Genomic DNA, 20,796 nt, shown 5'->3' with positions numbered 1-20,796 from the left:
GTCTTCTGTATCAGTCCTGCTCTTAGAACTGTGCATGTGTGATATGAGTTTATCAACTTCATTGTCTCTTCTGTATTGAAAGCAATAAAAAACCCTCTTTTTTTTTCTTTTCTAAATACAGGGTTATTCAATTAAATCCACAGATGTGCCAGTGGTAACTTCTGGTATGTACATTTAAACTTGTAAACCAAAGTATAATGAATGTAAACACATCACAACTTCATACTGGCTGTCATGCTAAATAGTTCTGTTTGAGGCAATCTAATACAAAAGTAGAATCAAGTTTTCCTGGTACTACACTAGTACCACCATTCCATGCTTTCTGCTATAAACTAGGTGTGCCAAATTACATAAATGTTGGTTATTAATAATGATTTTAAAAGCATTGCTGTAGCTAGTTTATTGGTGAAATTTGAGAGGTTTTTTTTGGCTAAACATGTTATCTTCTCTTAAGCAAATATTTCCACCTGTTAAAGAGCACTAATAATCAAAAGTATTAACTGGCATTTTAACCACACAATGCCAAAATAGTTTATATTTATTTTGTTTTGCATTTCTACTGAAAAAATATGGAATTGTTTAGGAGCTTAATCTGCCTCCAAAGAAACAGAGAAAAAGCAGAACTGCTGACAATGCAATCTTCATTGATCCGAGCTGGTGAACTGTAATTTTGGCGAACTGTAATTTTGGCTCTGAAAAAGAGTTCTAAGCGAAGTTGTAGAAGGTTAAACAGCTAGGTGACTAGACTAAGTTCTATGGTGTGCTATAAAGGATGACGGGGGGAACAGTGTTCTGTAAAATTTAAAACCACACTTCTACATTTTCCCATAAAATCTGTATCATCTTTCAGGTTTTAAAAGTAGACCACGAACTTTTAATTTGTATTGGTGATTTATAAAAATAAATAGACAAGTAAAACTAAACAAAAATTCAGCCCTTCTGTTGTAGTGGTTCAAGCCATTTTTATATCATGCATTTTTTGGGCTTTTGTGTTATCACTGAAGTCTTTGGCTCTCAACTCCTTTTACAGGGAATCCTTTTCAAAAAACAGAGTCTTCAGCAAAGGAAAAAGTACTTACTTCTGTACTGGTGTCTGAGTCTATCTCACAACTGGCTGAGACAAGCCAGCTTGAGATTTTGGAGAGCTTACGGAAAGCACCACTTGAGAATGCAGTATCTGAAAAGGAAGAAGAGGTTATGTCTAGATTAACCTCTAACAGAAGAGCAGAAATAAGTGGACAAGGAAAGCAGAAGAACGTGCATGAATCTGCACAGTTGGAACATACTAGAAGCCTAGCATCATTTTCAAAAACTCCATTACTCAGGTATGCAGTAATTGCAATAGTGTTTTGTCAGCTTGTTCTGAAAAAAAAGATCATGTTTCTCTGTTGATATCTTTTCAGTACCATTGTTTGTGACCTGCATGGCTAAAAGTTATAGTATCTATACTCTCCTGCAAATCAGCAAGCTTCAAACTGTCTGCTTTGAAATTTGCATTATTTTACTCATTAAATGAGTAGATCAACTGAAGGGCACTACTGACATTTTGTGTGTGTATTTAGACATGATAGCATCCATTGGCTGTGATAGGAACTTAGGATAGATAATTTGTTGTTTTCCATAGGTAAGTCTCATGTTGTGAAATATATATACCCATGCACTTGTTTTGGTGTTTGCCCTGCCAGTAAGATTTGTTACTGGTACAGTACTGAGCACACTGAATTTTTAGGACTGACACAAGTAATTTCCCCCAAGGAGATTCAATCTTGGCAGCTCAGAGGGTATTCCTCTTATCTATATGTTGACTTGATTTTTTAAATATACCTTTCTGTACTGTTTGTTTAAATGTTTTGAGTTCATATCCTTTGTTGCTCCTGTGTTTAAGTGTTTTGATTGTAATGCTCCACTGGCCTCTACTAATCTGTCATTTACTTTTTCATTATGCTTGTGTGAGTACCGATATTGTCTATTTATATTTGGGACATCCACAGCAATTTGATAGTGATGCATTAAGACCAGAATCCTTGCCTTAAAGTTTACTTTCTGATTTGTAAACTCTTAACAGCATGAAAAGTTAAAGCTTTGTGTACCTCCCTCAGTGCTGTGACTTCCATAAGCTCATTGGTCTGGGTTTGCTGCTGTAAATAGGCTAAACCCCTGAAGCAGGTAGCCTGCTGTAGCCCCATCCATGGGGATCGGGTTTTCCATTAATTACTTGAAGGATGCTCAGAATTTTCAGTTTGTTCTTCAGAAGTGTGCCTCCATCCTTCTTGGAACCACTCTCTGAAAGTTTGGTAGCTTGTTACAGGCTGTGGATTAGCAGCAAATAATAGATTCCTGTTCTCAGGCTTAAAAATTGTCAAGAATCTCTGTGACTCTTCAGTAACACCAAAGCCTTTCTTAGAATGAATTTTTGGGTTTTTTTGGTTAGAATTTTCATGTGGCCTGTAGGTGTGTGTTTGTTTCCTGTGTAATGAACTGGATTCCTGCTATGCTATTTATGTCTTCCTTTTATGGAGCAATCCTATGCCATCCTGACTATATTTGCTTTGAACAGGGGTGGACGAAAACCATTGGGATTTTTATCTTTAATTTGCAAAAAAAGTAATTCTGAATCTGCAGAAGACAGCAAAGGGAATAGAGGGAAGATCCAAAAGCCTCGAATTGTAACACCAAAACCAAGTCTAAAGAAACCCACTCCACCCACTAAGGATGAGAGGGAATCTTGTTCATTTCCCTCTACTTCATCATCTGTGGAACATGAGCATGTAGCTACTGATGCTGCAGTTATGGTATGAGTTTACTTTGAACAACTGTGCATTTCTGAGTTGTGAAGAACAGAGCATTAGTTGTTTCAGAAGTGAATAGATGGGTGTGTAGCATTCATGTTTAGTATCCAGTATCTGCTCCAGTTGACAAATTCTGACTTGTGCATGTTTAGGAAACTTGTAAGGGAAATAAGTTGATTTTTGTATCATGGATATCTATTTATTTATCATTTTCAATAAACTCTGATTTTTTTTTCCCTTTGGTCAAAACTTCCTTCATAAATGAAATAACCTTACAAATAGCTCATATGCATATATATAAAATATATTTACACATACATATTGATGAAGACTGTTAAGAGCAACCTTTTCTTGTTTTATCAGGTTCCAAGTAACAGCTCATCTGAGAAGCAACCTCTCTGTGCTAAAGATCAAGAGAAGGAAGGAGAACCAACCAAAATCTCAGAATACTTTTTCAGTGACATCTTTATGGAAGTGGATGATTCAGAATAGCAAATGGATTTTATAAAAACCTAGGAACACAGAATGTACTGCAACAAGAAAAGAGTATTTTAAAAGTTACAATTTGTTCTGATATTCGTTATGCCACGCCTAATGTCAGCCAGTAATAACAGTACTAGATATAATACCAGGAAAGTGATCTCTTTAACATTCAGGGGAAACTGAACGTTCTTCAAAAGTGACGTAACAAATTCAAAGGAGAAGATGGAAAGTGAGGGCTGAAAAAGCCTCATCTCCTGTTCCTCCTCTAACAAACTGAGTGCAATTCCTAATAAACACCCAAAACATGCTGCTGGAACTGGGATGCAGGGTTCGACAAAGAAACCATAAACCAAACATATCTTGAACAAGCTCCAGTACCTATATAAGCCATTATCACTGAGCCCAGCACAACAGCAACCCAAATCCGTGCTCCTCTACTGTAAAAGCTACATGTTAGGGACAATACTGGAGCTATCTCCAGGTAAGAAAATAAGCCTAGGGACCAGAAAGGTATTAAAACCTCCAAACAGCCTAGGGGCCAAAGACAGGTGAAGGCTGCCACCCAGAGAGAAGTGAATTCAGGCAACATGGCTACTGATTGCTTTATCTCAGCACAGAGTAAGTACAACCAAAATGCAATCAGTACAGGTTTTTTTCTCACTTTCTTGAGCCACATGTTGGGCACCAAAGCAATGTATTTGTCTTGGTTTAGGGCAAATTTGGGAGGAAACTTTCAAAGGGGTCCCTCTAGATAGCAGATTCAAGCAACCCCTCCCCCAACTGGTTTTGAAAGATTTCCCTGGAGAAAAGTGGAAAGAATCTGTTTATTTAACAAGCAAAGTGTTCACAAGCATAAAAAATGAACATTATTAAACAATAAAACCTCTTGCTGTTCTGAAGAGATGGCAAATTCAGAGAGTCCTTTTCATGGAGTTTAGCTCAGCTCACTCAGCCAGTTATCAGTTTCTCCTGCACTGGAAAATGCCACGTCCTGGGCTCCAGTGGGCCACAGTCATGAGCTCCTGGTGTTTTTCAGGGTTTTCAGTCCAGAGCAAGGGTGATCAGTTCCCAAAAAAAAAGAAAAGCCACAGTACAGGGAACTTCTCTGCCTGAGGTAGCTAAAAACTAGCTAAAAGCAAAGGAAAACTCTCTCATGCCGTCTTGTCTGTTCTGCAAACAGCACAGTCTGTGAGAGAGAATGCAGAGGAGCAAGTGCAGCTTCTGATAACAAACTCTGCACTTCTCTTCCCCTTCACTCTCGGAACCAGTCTTAAAGGTACACTTAACATCCAGCATCAACAGAACATATGATTAGGAATACAAGCATCATAAATTCACCCTAGCACATGTTGTTAATTAATGCCATAAATGAAATGGATTCTTTCTGAAGCAACCTAGGCACTTTCAAAATGCTGACATAGTCTAAACCACTACAATGATGTCATAGGACCAGACTACCAACTGCCAGCTTATGGTTTCACTTGTTTAGACACTGATAGTGAGTGCATGACTATCCTGCAGAAAAGTGCAATGAAATAATGTTTAATCTTGCAACAAGTATTCTTTTCCATTTTAATGCTTCTTGGTACTGACTATTCAAGTTCTTTGCTTCTTTTTGTGAAGTATGTTACTTTAGAAGAAGGAATGAACCTTTTGGGTATAATGTAATATCTGAAGATCAGAATGCAAATACTGGAAGTGGTGTAGTGAATACATATGTATATATGTCAAGCACTGCGGGTGTTTTTATTTGAATCTCCAAATTACATATTTTTGTAAGAGTTTTTTAACCACGTAATTTAAAAAATCATAACCTGAAAAGCCTAATAGGATTGGTTCCTTAAGAATTTGTTGAAAACTTAAAAACACAATGTACTAAAAAAAGGTTTGCAACCTTTTTTATCACTTGGAGGAACAGATTGATGTTTCCTAGTATAAATGCTAATTTTCTTCTAAATTGGAAAACAAAGATATAGATACAATTTCTTTTCCTTATTTTTACATGTAGTTGTTTGTATATTTACTGACTTTCTTGGTTTTCCTTGTGCAAAATAGCACAAAGAGATTGGATTTAAACCATTATACAATGTCACTTTGAGGATTTGCTGCTTTGAATCTCTTGAATTAAAAGGGTCTTATGTGCATGTCTGCTTATACTGTAACTTGCCATAAAATTCTGTTTTAGCTTTAGATTTTAGTTTAAATTTTTTTGTACTTCCTCAAGAAATTTGTCTGGGTGAGGTAATTACGTTTATGCACTCTTAAAGTCAGGTGGTCGCTAAAAGATCCAATATTTAGTCTGAAACTCCTGCTTGCATGAGCTTGAGTAGTCTTAAAATTTTTCCCATTACTTGATATTGGCAGGTACTTTTGCAAAGCAATTTACTATAAAGGTGAAACTGATGTTTAAATGGTATTGTTAATGTTCTCAAGAAACCTGTCATCAGGTTTGGACTGGGTAATCCTTTATTGGCAGGTAAATAATATATATATGTAGTTAATTTTGAAATAGTTGATGAAGTTTGTTTTTCTTTTCAGAAGTTATTGGCAAGGCTTCTGAAGGAACCTTTAAACTTTTGTGAGATAGGAGAAATATAGCAAAAAGCTCACGTTAGTGCAAATTGGTATATTAGCTCTGCCAGTGAAATGTCACTAGCAATACTATTCCTTGAGGTGATGGAAAAGGGACTAGTGGTCCCAGTGTAAGTAATTTACTTGAAAGCATCTGAGCAACCCACCTCTTCCCCCAAAATCCCCTCAAAAATACCAACAACAGTTTCTGTTCAGATGATATCTTGTGCTTTGCCTAATCTAACTTGAAATGTTTATTTGAATATTGTTTTACTATAAACATATGAAAGAGATTAATGTATACATGTAATTCTATGTATTGTATATCTTGTAGATATTAAGTATGCACGTGTTTACTTCCTGATATGTCTGGCATGTTTTATATCAATTGCACTTATAGAGCCTAAATATAGATTCTTGGGGGGTGGCTATGAAATAAATGCTGTGAGTACCTTCTGAGGGGATAATCATTGTACATTTAGTTGCATACATTTTAGCTTGCATTTATGTTACAAGGGGGGAAAAAATCAACTACTTCATTACTAAGATTTATGGTGCCTTATCTGCATTGTTAACTGGGGCTATGCTTTCTTTTTCCTTGCAGCGAATTACATGCACTTTGTTAGAGGAATTTTTTTTTAAGAACAAATTTAATTTGAATAGAATTAAGAGAAATTAAGAGAATTTTGTGTTCTGTTTTATGTACAGAAGTTTTATAATGATGAAGGATGTAAGAAAATATAGTTGAAATCTCAATACGTATGAGTAGCATTTTTATAAAGATGTAGCATAAAACTGCTTTGCTTAGAGTTGTCTGACGCCCTGTATCATCACATATAAGCTTTCTGTGTCAAAGGAAATAGTCCTATTCTGTATGTAAATTATGTGACTAAATTATTTTCTTTTACCTATATTTCTATTTCTTTAAGTATTGGTTGCAGTTTTTAAATGCTTGTAAGTACATGAAGCTAGCAAGTGTGAGCTACAGGAAAAGGTGAAGTTTGGGCTGCACGACTGGGGGTGCACACAGACCTGCTGGTAACAGGCTGAGTGTCGTTTTGCAGGGGCGTTGTCATTGTTCTCTGATTTTGTTTTAGAATAGAGCTTAATTTACTTGGTATCAGATACCCCGGTGTTAACCTCCTCTAAAGCTAAGGGCCTTGACTTTAAGTAAAACTAGAATACTGAACAATAGCAAAGTTTTCACGGAAGGGAGAAACTCGACCAAAGATGGTTTGGGTTTGAAAAAGATCTGTCCTTATTACTGTATGACAAGTTTCTAAGAAGGGCAAGGGCTTTCCTAGGCTGTGCGTGAAAAGCGGGGCATCCAAGCAATTCTTCCGAAGGGCGTTCTGCTGTAGCCCGGCCGGGGCCCCGGGCCGGGCCGCCGCGGCCGGGCCCGGCCCCGCTGTGCCCATTGGCTGCGCTGGGGGGGAGTGGCGGCGGCGGCCTGGGACTGCCGCTCGGTTCGGCTCGGCTCGCTCGGCCCGGCCCGGCCCGGCCTGGCCATGCTGCGGGGCGGGCCGCAGCTCCCGGGGCGCTGCCGGGCGCTGCTGCGCCTGCTGCTCGCCCGTGGGTACCGCGGCGAGGCGGCGGCGGCCGTGGGGTCGCGCCCCGACGCGAGCTCCGCGCTCTACCAGGTAGGGCGGCAGGGCCCGGCGGGCCCGGGGCGGGGCGGGCCGCGCAGCACGGCCCCGCGGTGCGGCCGGGGCAGGCGGGACGTGCGAGCACGTGCCTGCCACCGGCCCGGTCCCGGTCCGGTGCCGGTCCGGGTGCCGGTCCCGCCCTGCGGGGCGGCGGGGGCAGCGCCGTGTCCCGGCCCCGCTCCCCGAGCGCCCAGGCCTGCCCGTGCCTGCGGCTGAGCCTGCAGACGCCATGTGGCAAAAACCGTCTGGCTCGTCATGGATATTTCTGCACTTTAAAATCAGGATGCAAGCTCGTGCTGCGTTTCAGGCTGATCGACACCATGCTGGTGAAGTGGAGGCGGAGTTTGTAGACGGTGGATGATAGAGCCTGATGATTCCAAAGTTGGATGCTTCCTTGTATTTGCAAATTGATTCCCGAGTTTATAACAGATGGAATAGCTGTACAGAGTCATGGGCTTGCCTCCAAAAATATCATCTTTTGAGGAGGAGAGCTAGGTGTAATTCCAGCTGTCTTTACAAAGAGGGAGTAGTACTTCTATCTGGTATAAATAAATTTATTTTTAATGGGGCATTATTAACATCATCATATTAAAAAATCGTGTTTACAGTTAGGCTGAGAAAAACATGGCTTTAGGTATGGTTCAAGGCTGATAGGAAGCATGCATTTGTTTTCATATTTGTTCATGTAAAATATCAAATTGTGTGAAGCAGCAGCATGTAATCTTACTGAGATAGGTCCATTGGTTCTGTCTTTGGTTCTGTGCTTTGTTTTGCAGAAACTAAATTTGGGACAGAAATTAGGCAACTGAAGCTTCTGTGTAATCTCCAAATTTGTCTGTATGCATACATATATATATATATATATGTGTGTGTGTGTGTGTGTGTGTTTATATTATATATATATATATATTTGTATATATATATATATATATATGTATATATATATATGTATAAAGCTTGTGAAGTGTGTGTATATATGTGTACGCATTCATATTTTGTGTACCAAAATATGGTAGTATTTTAATAAATGTGTTCACTCATCTGAGCTGACCCCAGATTCACCCTTATGTCTGGGTACCTTTCAATCTCAAAAGAAAAGCAAGGCTTGGTAAAGTAGCTAATAGTGTTAGTATTTGGTAGAAACAATTTATGGAACACTAAGTGCAGGCACTGCTTTACAAACACAAAGAGCTGAGGTCCCTGCTGTGAGGCACTTCACCATCTGAAAAAAAAAAAAAGCATTACAAGGAATAACAGTGCAAACAAAAGAAGACATTATGATAGGTGATGAGAGTCTTGCCTTCTTTGGCCATTGTTTACCTTTCTGGCTGTGAATTCAACTAGACAGGCTGGCCTTGATGATGCAAACTGTCTCTTAAGCCAAATGGGCAAAAATGTTATTCAAAGGCGAGTGAGTCTAAATTCTGGAAAATGAAACAAAGTCTCTTTGAAGATTCCAGATACTAGCTGTTACATACACTTTGGTGATGTAGTAGTAATTCATGTACTTGTGCAGTAACTGTTGGAGAGGTGTTTAGGGTTTGCCTCTTAATTTTGCATTGAAATTTCTAGAAATCCTCATATTAACATCAGAATTTTACACAACTTGCTGGTGCAAGGACCAGTTTCCAGAAAGAGCTTGATGCCAATTCACTGACCTTTTTTTCATTTTTTGATGGCAATAATGAAAAGCCCACAAATACATCATAGAACTAGCACATTTATTTATGAGAGTAATCTTTTCTGTGTGTATTCAGAATTATTTTAAAACATCTTTACTTCTTTTTGGTGAAGTATAACAGTGTTTTATTCTGGTTTAAGGCATGAAAGATCATGATAGAAGTTAAGTGAATTTAAGCAACTCAGATGTTTTTGTGCAGTATTTTTTATCTATATCTGTATCTAAAAAGTCCTTTCAAAGTTTTTATGTGGAGTAGTTAAACTAGCTACAGTGAGTCAAAATCTAATTAAAAAGTCTATGACTGTGATTACTCTTCCTCTGTTAATATCCTCTGCCATTTTAGTTTTTTTCCTATGTTAAAGGTGAGTTTCTAAGCACAGTATTGTGTGCAAAAGGTGAATGTGTTTAGAGAAAAAAGACTGACTGAAAAAGGAAAAACAGGAAAAATTTTTGGTGTGTAAAGGTGCAAAATGACCCAGCCGGACAAGCTGAACACTGAGACAAAGTAATATTGGGTGTTGTGACAACTGCAGACTTTTAAAAGTATGGAATTACAATATATATTTTTACCTTTCAAGAGAGTATGTTTAATCTATTTGTGGCAAAAACATGTTGTTTTGAAAGTCACTCTACAGCCAAAGCACTTCAAATGTGAGCTGAATCTGTACATGTTTTTATTTTATTTCTGCTTTGTTTTTTTGCCTTTCAGTGACTAAGTGAGCAAACGGAATTGCAACATTTGCAGCTTCTCCTTAAGGGAAACTTTAAGTCTGAGAGTTCAAGTATATATGAACATAGAATTACCAGCTGTTTTTTTTCTGTCAAAGTAGGCTCAAACATCATATAAATGAGAATTAGACAGGGTAATAAGATCTTTTTGTGCAGCATGTTCTTTTATTGCAGTTGCACTTCTCAAAAAGGTAGTAACATTCTTAATGTGTAACCCAAAAAATTAAGCTTGACTAATACCTTTAAATTCCTAAGAAACTGTAAAAAGACCTCAATCTGTTGTAATGTGTGTACCGTGTTTTGGATAATTTGGATGGAAATTATGAACTCGGTACTGATTCACTCATATTCAGATTATGAATCTTTGTTTTTCTAGAAGTATAATAGCAATTACACCAGTTTAAAAAAAAACAAAAAAAAAACCCCACCAAACCAAATGAAAACAAAACCAACTTGTGTTTTATCTTCTTGTTCAGCCTAAACAACAAGAATCTAAAACGTGCTTACAAAATCTGTTTGCCCTAGGTCTTTCATCCTTTGGTGCAAGTCATAAGAGCACTTACTTCAAATCTGTGGTTTTTACCAAATTAGATTTAAAATGCGAACAACCTATGCCAAAGATAAACAAAATCTAAGAAACAACACTTCACCTCTGTGGTGGCTAGTTCTATATTTGTTTATTAAATTCAGAACTCAACTTTTACTATCCTAACACAATAAGATTTTTTGTAAAGCATTTTTATTAAATGCTTTGGGATGTCTAAGAGAAGCCAGTACATAGGTAGAAATGTTACTACTTTATAGACAATACAGAGACAATGTTTAGTAAAGTAAAATTAGATTTGGAAGAGAAATGAATCTTCTACTTCTTATGTTTGTTTATTAAAAATTTTAATATAGTCACCCTTGGTTGAATTTAAAATATTGTTTTGTTCCCCACTTAGGAGAACTATGAACGAATGAAAGCACTGGTAACTGAGCTACAAGAACAAGCAGAAAAAATCAGGTTAGGTAAGTATGATAGTCTAGATTTTAGAATAATAACCTGGCGCTTGGCTTTATTGAACCTCAAGGAGTTGGCCTTGCCCATTGATCCAGCCTGTCCAGATCCATCTGCAGAGCCTTCCTGCCCAGCAGCAGGTCAACACTCCTATCCAACCTGCTGTTGTCTGGGAACTTACTGAGGGTGCATTCAATCTTCTGTCCAGATTGTTGTTAAACTTACTAAACAGGACTGGACCCCAAACCAAGCCCTGGGGAACCCCACTAGTTACCACCCATGAGCTGGGTGTAACTCTAGTCACCTCCACTCTCTGGCCCAGCTCTGTCCAGACAGAGCCTTTTACCCAGCCAAGAGTGCACCAATCCAAGCCATCAACATCCAGTTTCTCCAGGAGAAAGCTGTGGAATATGGTATCAAAGGCTTTGGCAAAGTTCACAGAGACAACATCCACAGCCTTTCTTTCATCCAGTAAGTGGATGTTACTGGATGTCATCCTGTTATAGAAGGAGATCAGGTTGGTCAAGCAGCACCTACCTTCCCTAAACCTTTGCTGGCTGGGCCTGATCCCCTGGTTGTCCTATATCTGCTCCATAATGGTACTTGACATGATCTGCTCTATGTCCTTCCCTGACACCACTGTCAGAGTGATAGGCCTGTAGTTCCCTGGATTGTCTCTCCAACCCTTCTTGTAGGTGGGTGTCATGCTGACTAACTTCCAGTCACCTGGGGCCTCCCTATTTAGTCACACCTGCTGGTAAATATTGGAAAGTGCCTCTGTGAGCGCTTTCACCAGTTCACTCACCACCCTTGAGTGGGTTACATCTGCCCCCATAAACTTGTGTGTGTATAAGTAGTGTAGCAGGTCACTAACCAGTTCCCCTTGGATTAAGGGAGCTTCAGTTTGCTCCCTGTCCCTATCTTCCAACTTAGTGGGCTGGGTTAAGACTGAATCAAAACAGGTATTAAGTACCTCTGCCTTTTCCTCATCCTCTGTCACTATATTTCCCCATGCATCCAATAAAGGATGGGGATTCTCTTTTGTCCTCTTTTTATTGGTTGATCTTTTCCAAATTCCTAGTTGTAGTTGAGCTGGCAAGGAGAAAACAGGTCTGTAGTAGTTTAATAGATTAAAATTTGTGTTTCTTCTTTTTGACTTGTAAGGCTATCTGAATGATATTGCGGTTTTACTATAATTAATGGAAACAATAAAATGAAATAAAACAAAAAAAAAATAAAATTAAAACATTTAATAAATGCTTAATTACACTGCTAGAGGCTGAGCATGTAGCTTTAATTGTGCGCTTTTTGTGACTGTCATGATACTGGTTTTGTCACTTTATATGCTGTTTCTTATATAATGCATTTTCTTTTACAACTTTGGAATGGAGCACAGTTAAGATTTTGTGCTCAGTGCTTTTTCTTTCTTGCTATGAAACAGGAGTCAGAGTTTCCTGAGGAGATGTTAAAACCCATGGGTTGCCTCTGTGTTTTTTGGGTGTAGAAACTGTTCAGTAATTAATGAACTAATGATGTGTGTCTCATGAACTAATAATTGTGGCCTTCTTCCTTGCTGCTTATTTGTCTGTTCTTGCCTGTTGCACAATGACAAGACAAAACCATAGTGTTCATCTTTCCTTCATCTGAGCAACCTCTACCAGGATGTTAATACACAGTTTTGAGTGACATTGACTGAAATTGCTTTACATATCATTTAAGTATCTGAGAAAAATTAGGTACCTCTGTTGAATACGTCTGAAGGATGTGTGCAACATCTTTAGATTTCACTATAAAAGCAGTCTGTCAGAGGATGAGTTCTTATTTGAGGTCTTCACAATGAATGCTTCATTTGTTAGCTGTTATTCAGTGTGTAGGGTTTTTCTGAACCCATGTCCCATTCTACTGTGTAATGCCTAGCTGTTCAACAGGAAGTGGTCCCTATCCCTTTACAACAGGTGGTTTTCTGGCAGGAAGCACAAGAAGTAGATGAGATACCTTTAATCTCCATGGCTGATCGTAGGACATCAGCAGTCACAGTGGTGTAGGCATTGTTGTAAAGGAGAAATTAAGAAGAGATTTCAAATTAAATGCCTCTGAGTTTGTTTCATTGTTAAGGACACTACTTCTTAGAATGGAGGTTAGTGCAGGTTAGAGTGTCTTGATGTTGGAAGAGCAGTGTTCAATAGAATGGCTACAGGGCGTGGGATTTGTGGATCACAAGCATTTGTAATGCACAGAGATGACAAGAGTCTCAGGATGGAAATAATTTTTGCAGCATCATACAGTGTAAATGAAAGACTTCAGAGGTCAGAGATAGTGTAGTTATGAGATGTTGAAAATATGGATTAGAGTAGTATCTCTGAGGGTGGATAAGAGAGGCTGTTTTTTAAGAAACTTGTACAGAAAGAATTTACAAGATTTAGGCTTAAGCTGGATATATAGACTGAATGAACTGGCTGAACTGAAAATATATTGTGGGCTTTCTGGCATGCCTGACAGGTAGGAAATTATGTGTGTAGTGATCAAGGAAGGAGGTAGGAGAAAAGACTTCAAGGGAGGTTTAGAAGCTCTGTTTCAGTGGTGCTCAGCTGACAGAGAAATCCTGGAGTCTCAGGAGAAATGTTAGCAAAATACACCTTCTTTATTTTGGACAGGGGGACAATTTTAGAGTGATGAGGCGGATCAGTAATCTGTCTACACAGAGTTTGTATAAGACAGTGTTTGTATAAGCTGTTGTTATAAAGAGGCTGAGGTGTGTCAACAAATCTTGAAGTATTGAATGACACAAAGCTCAAGATAGCAAAAGATTTCAGATGACCTCTAGTGAAGGGTTGGAACAAAACAAATATAAACTTGATATTAAATGCTGTATGTCTGAATTCTGCTTACAGTTTTGGCATGGTCTAAGGAAATTAATCCAGATGGTGCTGGGTCATTCAAGATTGCATTCAACATAGCTATTATGAATGACTTCTAGGGATTAATACTTCCTGTAGCTCTACCGATGTGCTTTCTACGTATTTGTGTTTTCTGCCCTTGCTCTGTAATTGCCAAGCAGTGGGGGAAAGTTTCAGACAACTATGTTTATTGAAATCTTTACCTCAAGACTTAACTGTAAAAAATGAGGTGGGAAATAAAATAGGTTCTAAAAAACCAAGCCTTTTTATCAATACCTTAAATCTGTTTGAAGTGGAAACGATTATTTATTAAATTTATTATTAAGGTTCACACTTCAAAAACTGGGGACTCGTCAGCGTTTCCATTTAAAATTTTAATATAACTGACGATTTATCTTATCTGCGTCCATAGAAAATGTGACAATTTACTGTTGTATTACAGGAGGTGGAGAAAAAGCTCGTAAGCTTCATACATCAAGAGGAAAGCTGTTACCCAGAGAGAGAATTGACAGGCTTATTGATCCTGGGTAGGTACTTTTTTTTTTTTTTTTTTCTTAAACATTTCAGGTTGTTTCTTGCAGGTAAATATTGCAACAGCCTTCTTTACCCTTTAGATTCCATAAACACTAACATGATAAACACTAACGCAATTGAAATTTTACAGAAGCGTTCTTTGGAATACTGATCTCTTGTAAAAAAAATATCTTCTAAAATTTAACTTTTTAAGTAAGATTCAATGGCAGATAGAACTAGTAAATTTTTACCGTTTTTTTTCATTTGTCATTATTCAGATCTCCATTTTTGGAGTTCTCCCAGTTTGCTGGTTACCAGTTGTATGGTAATGAAGAGGTACCTGCAGGAGGCATTATCACAGGCATTGGACGAGTATCTGGGTGAGAGATTCCAGTCATCTACATTATTTATTATATGAAAAGGAAGAAAGTATAATTTTATTTCATTTCCAGTATTAGGATGTTAGCATTTTTAGTGTTTTGTTTCAGACACTCAAAAAATCGACAAAGTCAGTATCTCAATTTGTTTGATCATAGCTAAAAGGAAGTGAGGGGTTTTATTTTGTTTTTTGTTTGTTGGGGATGTTTAGTTAGTGCCATTAACTAAACAAAACATACATGGAGTTTCAGGTCTCCAATGAAGTAAAGAGATTAGTGCATCTGGAAAGCTATTTTAAAAAAATAGGGTGATATTTTCTCCTAAAATTTAGTTTTGCTTACTCAAAGTACCTCCAAAACGGTTCTTGAAATTAATTATGGTGCTATGCAGGATTATTTTACTCGCTAAAATAATGGAGCAGGACATTATAGTGCCGAGGCTGCTGCTACAATGTGCCCTTCAGCGAATGCAGGTGAGAAGAACTCTTAGAGCATCAGGACTTCACGACTCCTTGACATGTTGCTGTTCTTAACCGACATACGTATTTACTCATTAGAAATACTTTCTCACTCGTAAACTTTTTTTATTTTTAGGACGGAATGCTTGATTGTTGCTAATGATGCAACTGTCAAAGGTGGTACTTATTATCCCATCACTGTTAAGAAACATTTACGTGCTCAAGAAATTGCAATGCAAAATCATCTCCCTTGCCTTTATTTGGGTAAGTCCCACTGCAGAAATAGCCAAGGTCCAGTGTTATGGGCAGCTGATTTTTCTGCAGATCTGACTAACCAAGAGTGTATTTAAGGCACACCTATTCAAATATATTTTCATCAGTACTGTATTATCTGTACAGAAGGATGGCACGTCTTAACTGGAGGGTGTGTGCACTCCTGCTGTAGGGTAGGGTTTGTAAAATACAGATGCAACTGTTATCACTTCTTTCTGTCATGGATAAGCAATATTTCCTGTACACTCATCCAGTCAATTCAAATTACAGTTAAAAAAAAAAGAGTACGTTCTGGTGGAGGATGTATCTGTATGAGAAAACATACTGAGGAAATAAAATTGTCAAAAATAGTTTGGATCAATACATTTTTAGGATTTGGGATGAATTTTTTTAAAGCAGAAATTTAATTGTATTTTATTTTACATTTTGAGTTTAGCTTATTAGATCAGTATTTAGCCAAACCTTCATGTAAGTTTTACTTACATAGGCTTTTATTATAAAAGATGAACAGAGTGATAGATATCTGTAATGTATTACTGGTAGTGTTTTCTTATCCTGGTTTTATACAAATACAAGAGGTTTCTGTCAATGTCTTCCTTTCAGCCTGAATTCCCAGTCTAATGACTTTTGAGCCTATTAGCCAGTTTCAGTCAGCTTTAACAGAGAGTTGTGTGTATTCCTGTGGATTTTGTGTATTGTCAGCATCAGAGGACGAAGACCTTCTACTGCATTTTAAAAAACAGGGCAGGTTATTCCTGGTTTGTTCAGCTTAGTTTAGCAACTTAAATATCAATTGTTTGCCAGTCTGGATGCCTGTACTAGTTAAATAGTCAACATAAATACAGATCCTGGCCAGCCCAAGTGTTTGAAGTTTCTTGCCCTGCTGATAAATCAAACGTGAATAAGACCAATAAAAGGACTAGGAGAGTGTGAACTTGAAACTGTTGGTGAGGTGGATACAGTGACAATGTGGGTGTACATTTTGTGGAATTGCCATAGAAAGAGTCCTGGAAGGAAGAGGAGGACTAAATTTTATCTTAGTTGTTAAAAAAAACAGAAGGAACTTAGCTTTGCTGTTTGCAAAACAGCAGTTACAATTTTTTTCATCTGAGTTATCAGCAAATTCTGTCTGTTCAGAGAAGTCTTTGTTAGTGGGTATCAGTGAGCAACTGTGGGTGATTCTACTGTTTTAAGATCTTACGGAATGAGGAACTGTGGGACACAGTTCTTTCTTTTCTTTCTTTGAAAGAAAAGTTTAGGGGTTTTATTCCATCTTTGGAGGTATAGTCCTTGCATGAACAATGTCATTCATACCTGGTGAGTTACTTTACCCTTGCAGTTTTCTGTACCTGGACTTGTTCCACTTGGTTTGAGCAGTACGATAAGAGGAAGCACTTTGCAGTCAGTCAGCACTGTGCTGACCGTGTAATTTTCAGGTTGTTTGAACTGCCTTTTCCAGCAGTGATTACAGCTGCCTAGGTGCTAGTTCTCATGTGGACACCTGGTGCTATTTGTCACTGAGTCAGTCACTGGTGTGGATGTTTTGTTTCGGCCACAGTCATGTAAGATGAGAGTGTGCATACAGACTGGTGGTTGTACGTAAAAATGAATTACCAGGAGCCCAAGTTCTCAGAGATGCTTTGTCTCCATGTGCATTTTCTCATAGTCTTCTGTTCTTCTTTGGATGCCTCTCATGACAGGCTGTGTTTTCATTAATTGGGAGCAGAGAGGTAGCTGCTGTTGAAGACCTGTGAGCAGGAGGGTGTATCCTGAGGCAAGGGCACATAATAAATGAATCATCCTAAAGGTAGTTTAATGTCTTTGTTGTGAAGTTTAATCAAGCTATGAAAAAACAGAGGCAGCACCTTTTGAACTTGGTGATGATTAGCTCTGCCTTTTTCTGGAGCTTATGACAGAATTGCAAAAGTATTGTTGAGTTAAAAGTGTACATTAAAAGTGTTCTTGGTTTAAATATTTTGCAGCAAGATGAGATTAAAAGTTTGTTTAGGAAGCACATCTGAGTTTATTTTCCATGAAAATCATTGGGATGGATGTTTTGGACAGGGGTGTTTGCTGTTTTTCTTTTTTATTTTTCCAAAAAGAATGTGCTATTATACCTACATTCATGTAAATATATACAGTATTAGTGATAGTAATTGCTGTATATTTTAAGTAACATGCTTTACCAACAAGTATGTAACACTGTTCAAAAAATGCTAATGTAATTTGATCCATTCTAGTTGATTCTGGAGGAGCAAATTTACCTCGGCAAGCAGAAGTATTTCCAGATCGAGATCATTTTGGCCGTATTTTCTACAATCAAGCAGTCATGTCCTCACAAGGAATTCCACAGGTAATTTGCTTTTATCTAAGAATTAAATGTACTAGATAGTTTTTATGCCATTACCTCTTTTCAAAGCTTGTGCCCATGTTTTGGTTCTGATGGCGTTGTATTATGCTAACGTGGTGGCCCAGTCTGGAACTTGGAAGCACTATATACACAGTAACTGTCCACAAGAATTCATTATAGTTTTGAAGAAACTGTCTACTTTCTTAGTCTTAGAGTTAATGATTTGACCTACATGCTCCTGTCTGGAAGTAGGAGGGAAATGGACTTGGGAACGTGGTATGTAGGGCCATTTGAGAAAGCACTAGAAAATCTCTTGGAACAGTTCCGCATCAGCACTGCAAAGGTGAAGATGCCCTTGAGGATGGCTAATATATGAGACATATTTTCCACTAACAGGGGTATGTGTATATTTATAAATCCATTTTATACCATGATGTGCTTTATGCTGAAATGGCCCTAATAATAAGATTATTTTCTAATGCATTAATGATGCTTAGAATTACTGTTAGTCAGAGTTCCTAGATTTAGGAGTGGGTTTGTGTCATGGTTCATGCAGTAATACATAGGGATCAGTTTTTTGATGCAGGTGGTGTGCTAGGGAAGCAAAACCACATGTTTTGCTGAATCTATTATTCATGAAGAATGTAAAATATCTGAGGATTGCTGGTGCGCAGCTATGCCTGCAGTGACAGTGAAGGGTAGGATGTATAGTCCCAATGGAGTTGAGAAAGACAGGTAACAGAATAAAGACTTGAAAGGAATTGTTAGCAGGGACCTGTGAGAAGCTGTCAGCGAGGCTGGAAAAATCTATGATCTTAGAAGATAACCTACTGCAAATGAAGGAAGACTATACATAAAAGCAAACAACTGGTAGTTCCTACAGAGTTGCTGTCTACTCAGTCACCTCTCACATCTTTGTATGTTTTTGTAGTCCTCTCTTATGCCTGCCTTTTGCAGGTATATATATACCTGCAAAAGGATTACCTATATACCTCCTATGCTCCCTTTTGCAGACCAAAAAATTCAAGCTAATTTAGCTGCTGTTCCTGCAGTGTTCCACACCTTTGATGGTCCTAGATCATCTTCTTTTGCTGGTCTTACTGTATCTTTTTTAGCATAAAGGAGACAGACTGCACCAACAGTCCTTAAAACAAGTCAAAAAGGGCAGATTGTATGGAACTTCTTAGAACTACCAGCTCTGAACACTAGTCCTCAGAACTAGTATTTTTTTTTCCTTTGATCAAAAGGGAGAGCAGACAGCTTCCTCATTTAGCACCGAGGTACAGCAAAATTCATTTGAACTGCAGAATTTTTTTCTGTTTACCAGGGGAAAGTATATATAACCTTCCAACAAAATAGTAAATTAATAGAAGAAATAAAGATGTTGTTTGAAACCTACATTCTTTATGGGCATCTGCAAGTGGTCAGCACAAAAAGAAGTTATGATCAGAAATCCAGGTTCTCTTTTAGACCTGTGACCTGTACAATCCTGACAGATTAATCTATAGCTAATTACAATAAGAGCTGAGGAATGTAGAATATAAAAAATTTATTCAACTTCTGGTTTCTATACAATGAGAATAGCAAAATCTATTCTGAGTGAGAAACAGGTCACATATACTGTGGAACTTGTGATGACAATATTTATTTTCAATAAAAACAAGTTCTCTACTTTGAAACCCTGAAAAAGTTGGTCATTATCCTAGCAAGGGGCTGGTATATAGTGGTGTCTGCAATGTGCCCTGAGGCTCTCCCAAGTTATATATCACAGCAGTTATTTCACCCTGTGTTGTCTGCGGCTGGGCTGTCACACAGCCAGGGCCCATGGCAGTACTATGACACAAATCCCACCATAATACCATTACCCAGTGTTCTGTTTCAGAAGGAAAAAAAAACTTGGGAGACCATCATTACTGATTCTTCTGCTCTGAGGCTCAGGGGGACATGATTCCAACCACTCACACAAGAGGCTCCAATGGGGCCTTGGGCAGGGGTTTTTTTTCTAGGGGAAGGAGGTAGTAGAAGCCAATACTTTGAGGGTGAAGCAGATGCACCAGTCAAGAATACAGTATTCAGTCTGACTCCTTACATGACAGATACTGGCTCTACAGGATTTTTGAGGAAACTATCTGTGTTACCTTAATACGTTTTTGGTACATTTTGGAAGCAAATAATAGTTCAAATCTTCAGCCGTCTTTTACTTTTCCAAAGAATCTGGCGATCCATTGCCTCTATAAAAATCCAAGGCTGAAGAGTCCAGTAATGCACTAAATCTCTTTAGGAAGTATGACATAATTTACTTCTGCAGTTCTTTCCAACAGTAGAAATGGACCAATTATAGTGATTAGGTAGGTCTCCAGAGAAAAGCAGTGTTTAGCTAGAACAAAAATAATTAGGAGAAAAATATAGTTTGTAGTCATATAAGACTCCCTGGTAGATTGGTCTTAGTGTTTTTGTGGAACAGAATTGGCAAAGGAATGATGTTTTGCTGAATTACCTTTTTTGGAGAAATTTGGAAATCCTTATTTTTCCTAGAGTCTTCAGACATGATCTGCTTTGGGAGTAATGATTTTTAGATATTATGTCAAAGATAGACGTGTATACCCAGCTTGCAAGGCTAAGTTACTGATGTTGGGCAGGACCTTTCTAGAGAAGCTTGACCGTCCAGTCATGCTTTTGTTTCCAGCATATCTTAAAATGTATTTTACATACTTGTAAAGTTGCATTAAAAAGTTGAATTTGTTATTCTTTGAATTACCATTTGGTGTTGTATTAGGAGTAATTGTATTAATATACAATAAGAACTAAATATAAGAAAGAATTGTCTTTTAATAAAATACATTTCTGTATGTTATGACACTGATGAAAGTTAAATTTTCCAATTATGACACTGATGAATGTTTACCTTTCTTTAAATATTTATGGAAAACTGAGAAAAATGTTTTACTGAAGCACTTCCTTTATTTAAAGGATGTGATAAGAGTGTATTTTGTGTGGGAGAGGTATCTGCTTTGTTTTATTTCAAAGAG

The 20,796-nt window shown here is 37.9% G+C and overlaps 2 protein-coding genes across 6 annotated transcripts in view; both read left to right on the top strand.

Moving 5' to 3' along the window:
• BDP1 (BDP1 general transcription factor IIIB subunit) overlaps positions 1-6,599 on the top strand; it is a 52,348-nt gene extending 45,749 nt beyond the window's left edge. For 4 of the 5 annotated variants that reach the window (XM_072922552.1, XM_030258471.4, XM_030258470.4 and 1 more), the window contains exons 39-42: positions 122-164; positions 1,031-1,325; positions 2,558-2,792; positions 3,153-6,599. In XM_072922552.1, coding sequence (XP_072778653.1) covers positions 122-164; positions 1,031-1,325; positions 2,558-2,792; positions 3,153-3,281 — 702 coding nt within the window. In that variant the 3' untranslated portion in view covers positions 3,282-6,599. The remainder of the gene's footprint in view (positions 1-121; positions 165-1,030; positions 1,326-2,557; positions 2,793-3,152) is intronic. The other variant, XM_072922550.1, reaches the window with a different exon arrangement.
• Positions 6,600-7,257: 658 nt separating this feature from the next.
• Positions 7,258-20,796, top strand: part of MCCC2 (methylcrotonyl-CoA carboxylase subunit 2) — a 37,596-nt gene continuing 24,057 nt past the window's right edge. Inside the window, exons 1-6 of the mRNA XM_041711313.2 lie at positions 7,258-7,483; positions 10,844-10,910; positions 14,239-14,323; positions 14,588-14,689; positions 15,281-15,408; positions 17,658-17,770. Coding sequence (XP_041567247.2) covers positions 7,352-7,483; positions 10,844-10,910; positions 14,239-14,323; positions 14,588-14,689; positions 15,281-15,408; positions 17,658-17,770 — 627 coding nt within the window. The 5' untranslated portion in view covers positions 7,258-7,351. The remainder of the gene's footprint in view (positions 7,484-10,843; positions 10,911-14,238; positions 14,324-14,587; positions 14,690-15,280; positions 15,409-17,657; positions 17,771-20,796) is intronic.

This window comes from Taeniopygia guttata, chromosome Z, assembly GCF_048771995.1.
Source record: "Taeniopygia guttata chromosome Z, bTaeGut7.mat, whole genome shotgun sequence".
Taxonomy (NCBI): domain Eukaryota; kingdom Metazoa; phylum Chordata; class Aves; order Passeriformes; family Estrildidae; genus Taeniopygia; species Taeniopygia guttata.
The sequence above is the reverse complement of the archived record's forward strand: the minus strand, read 5'-3'. Positions and strand labels throughout refer to the sequence as shown.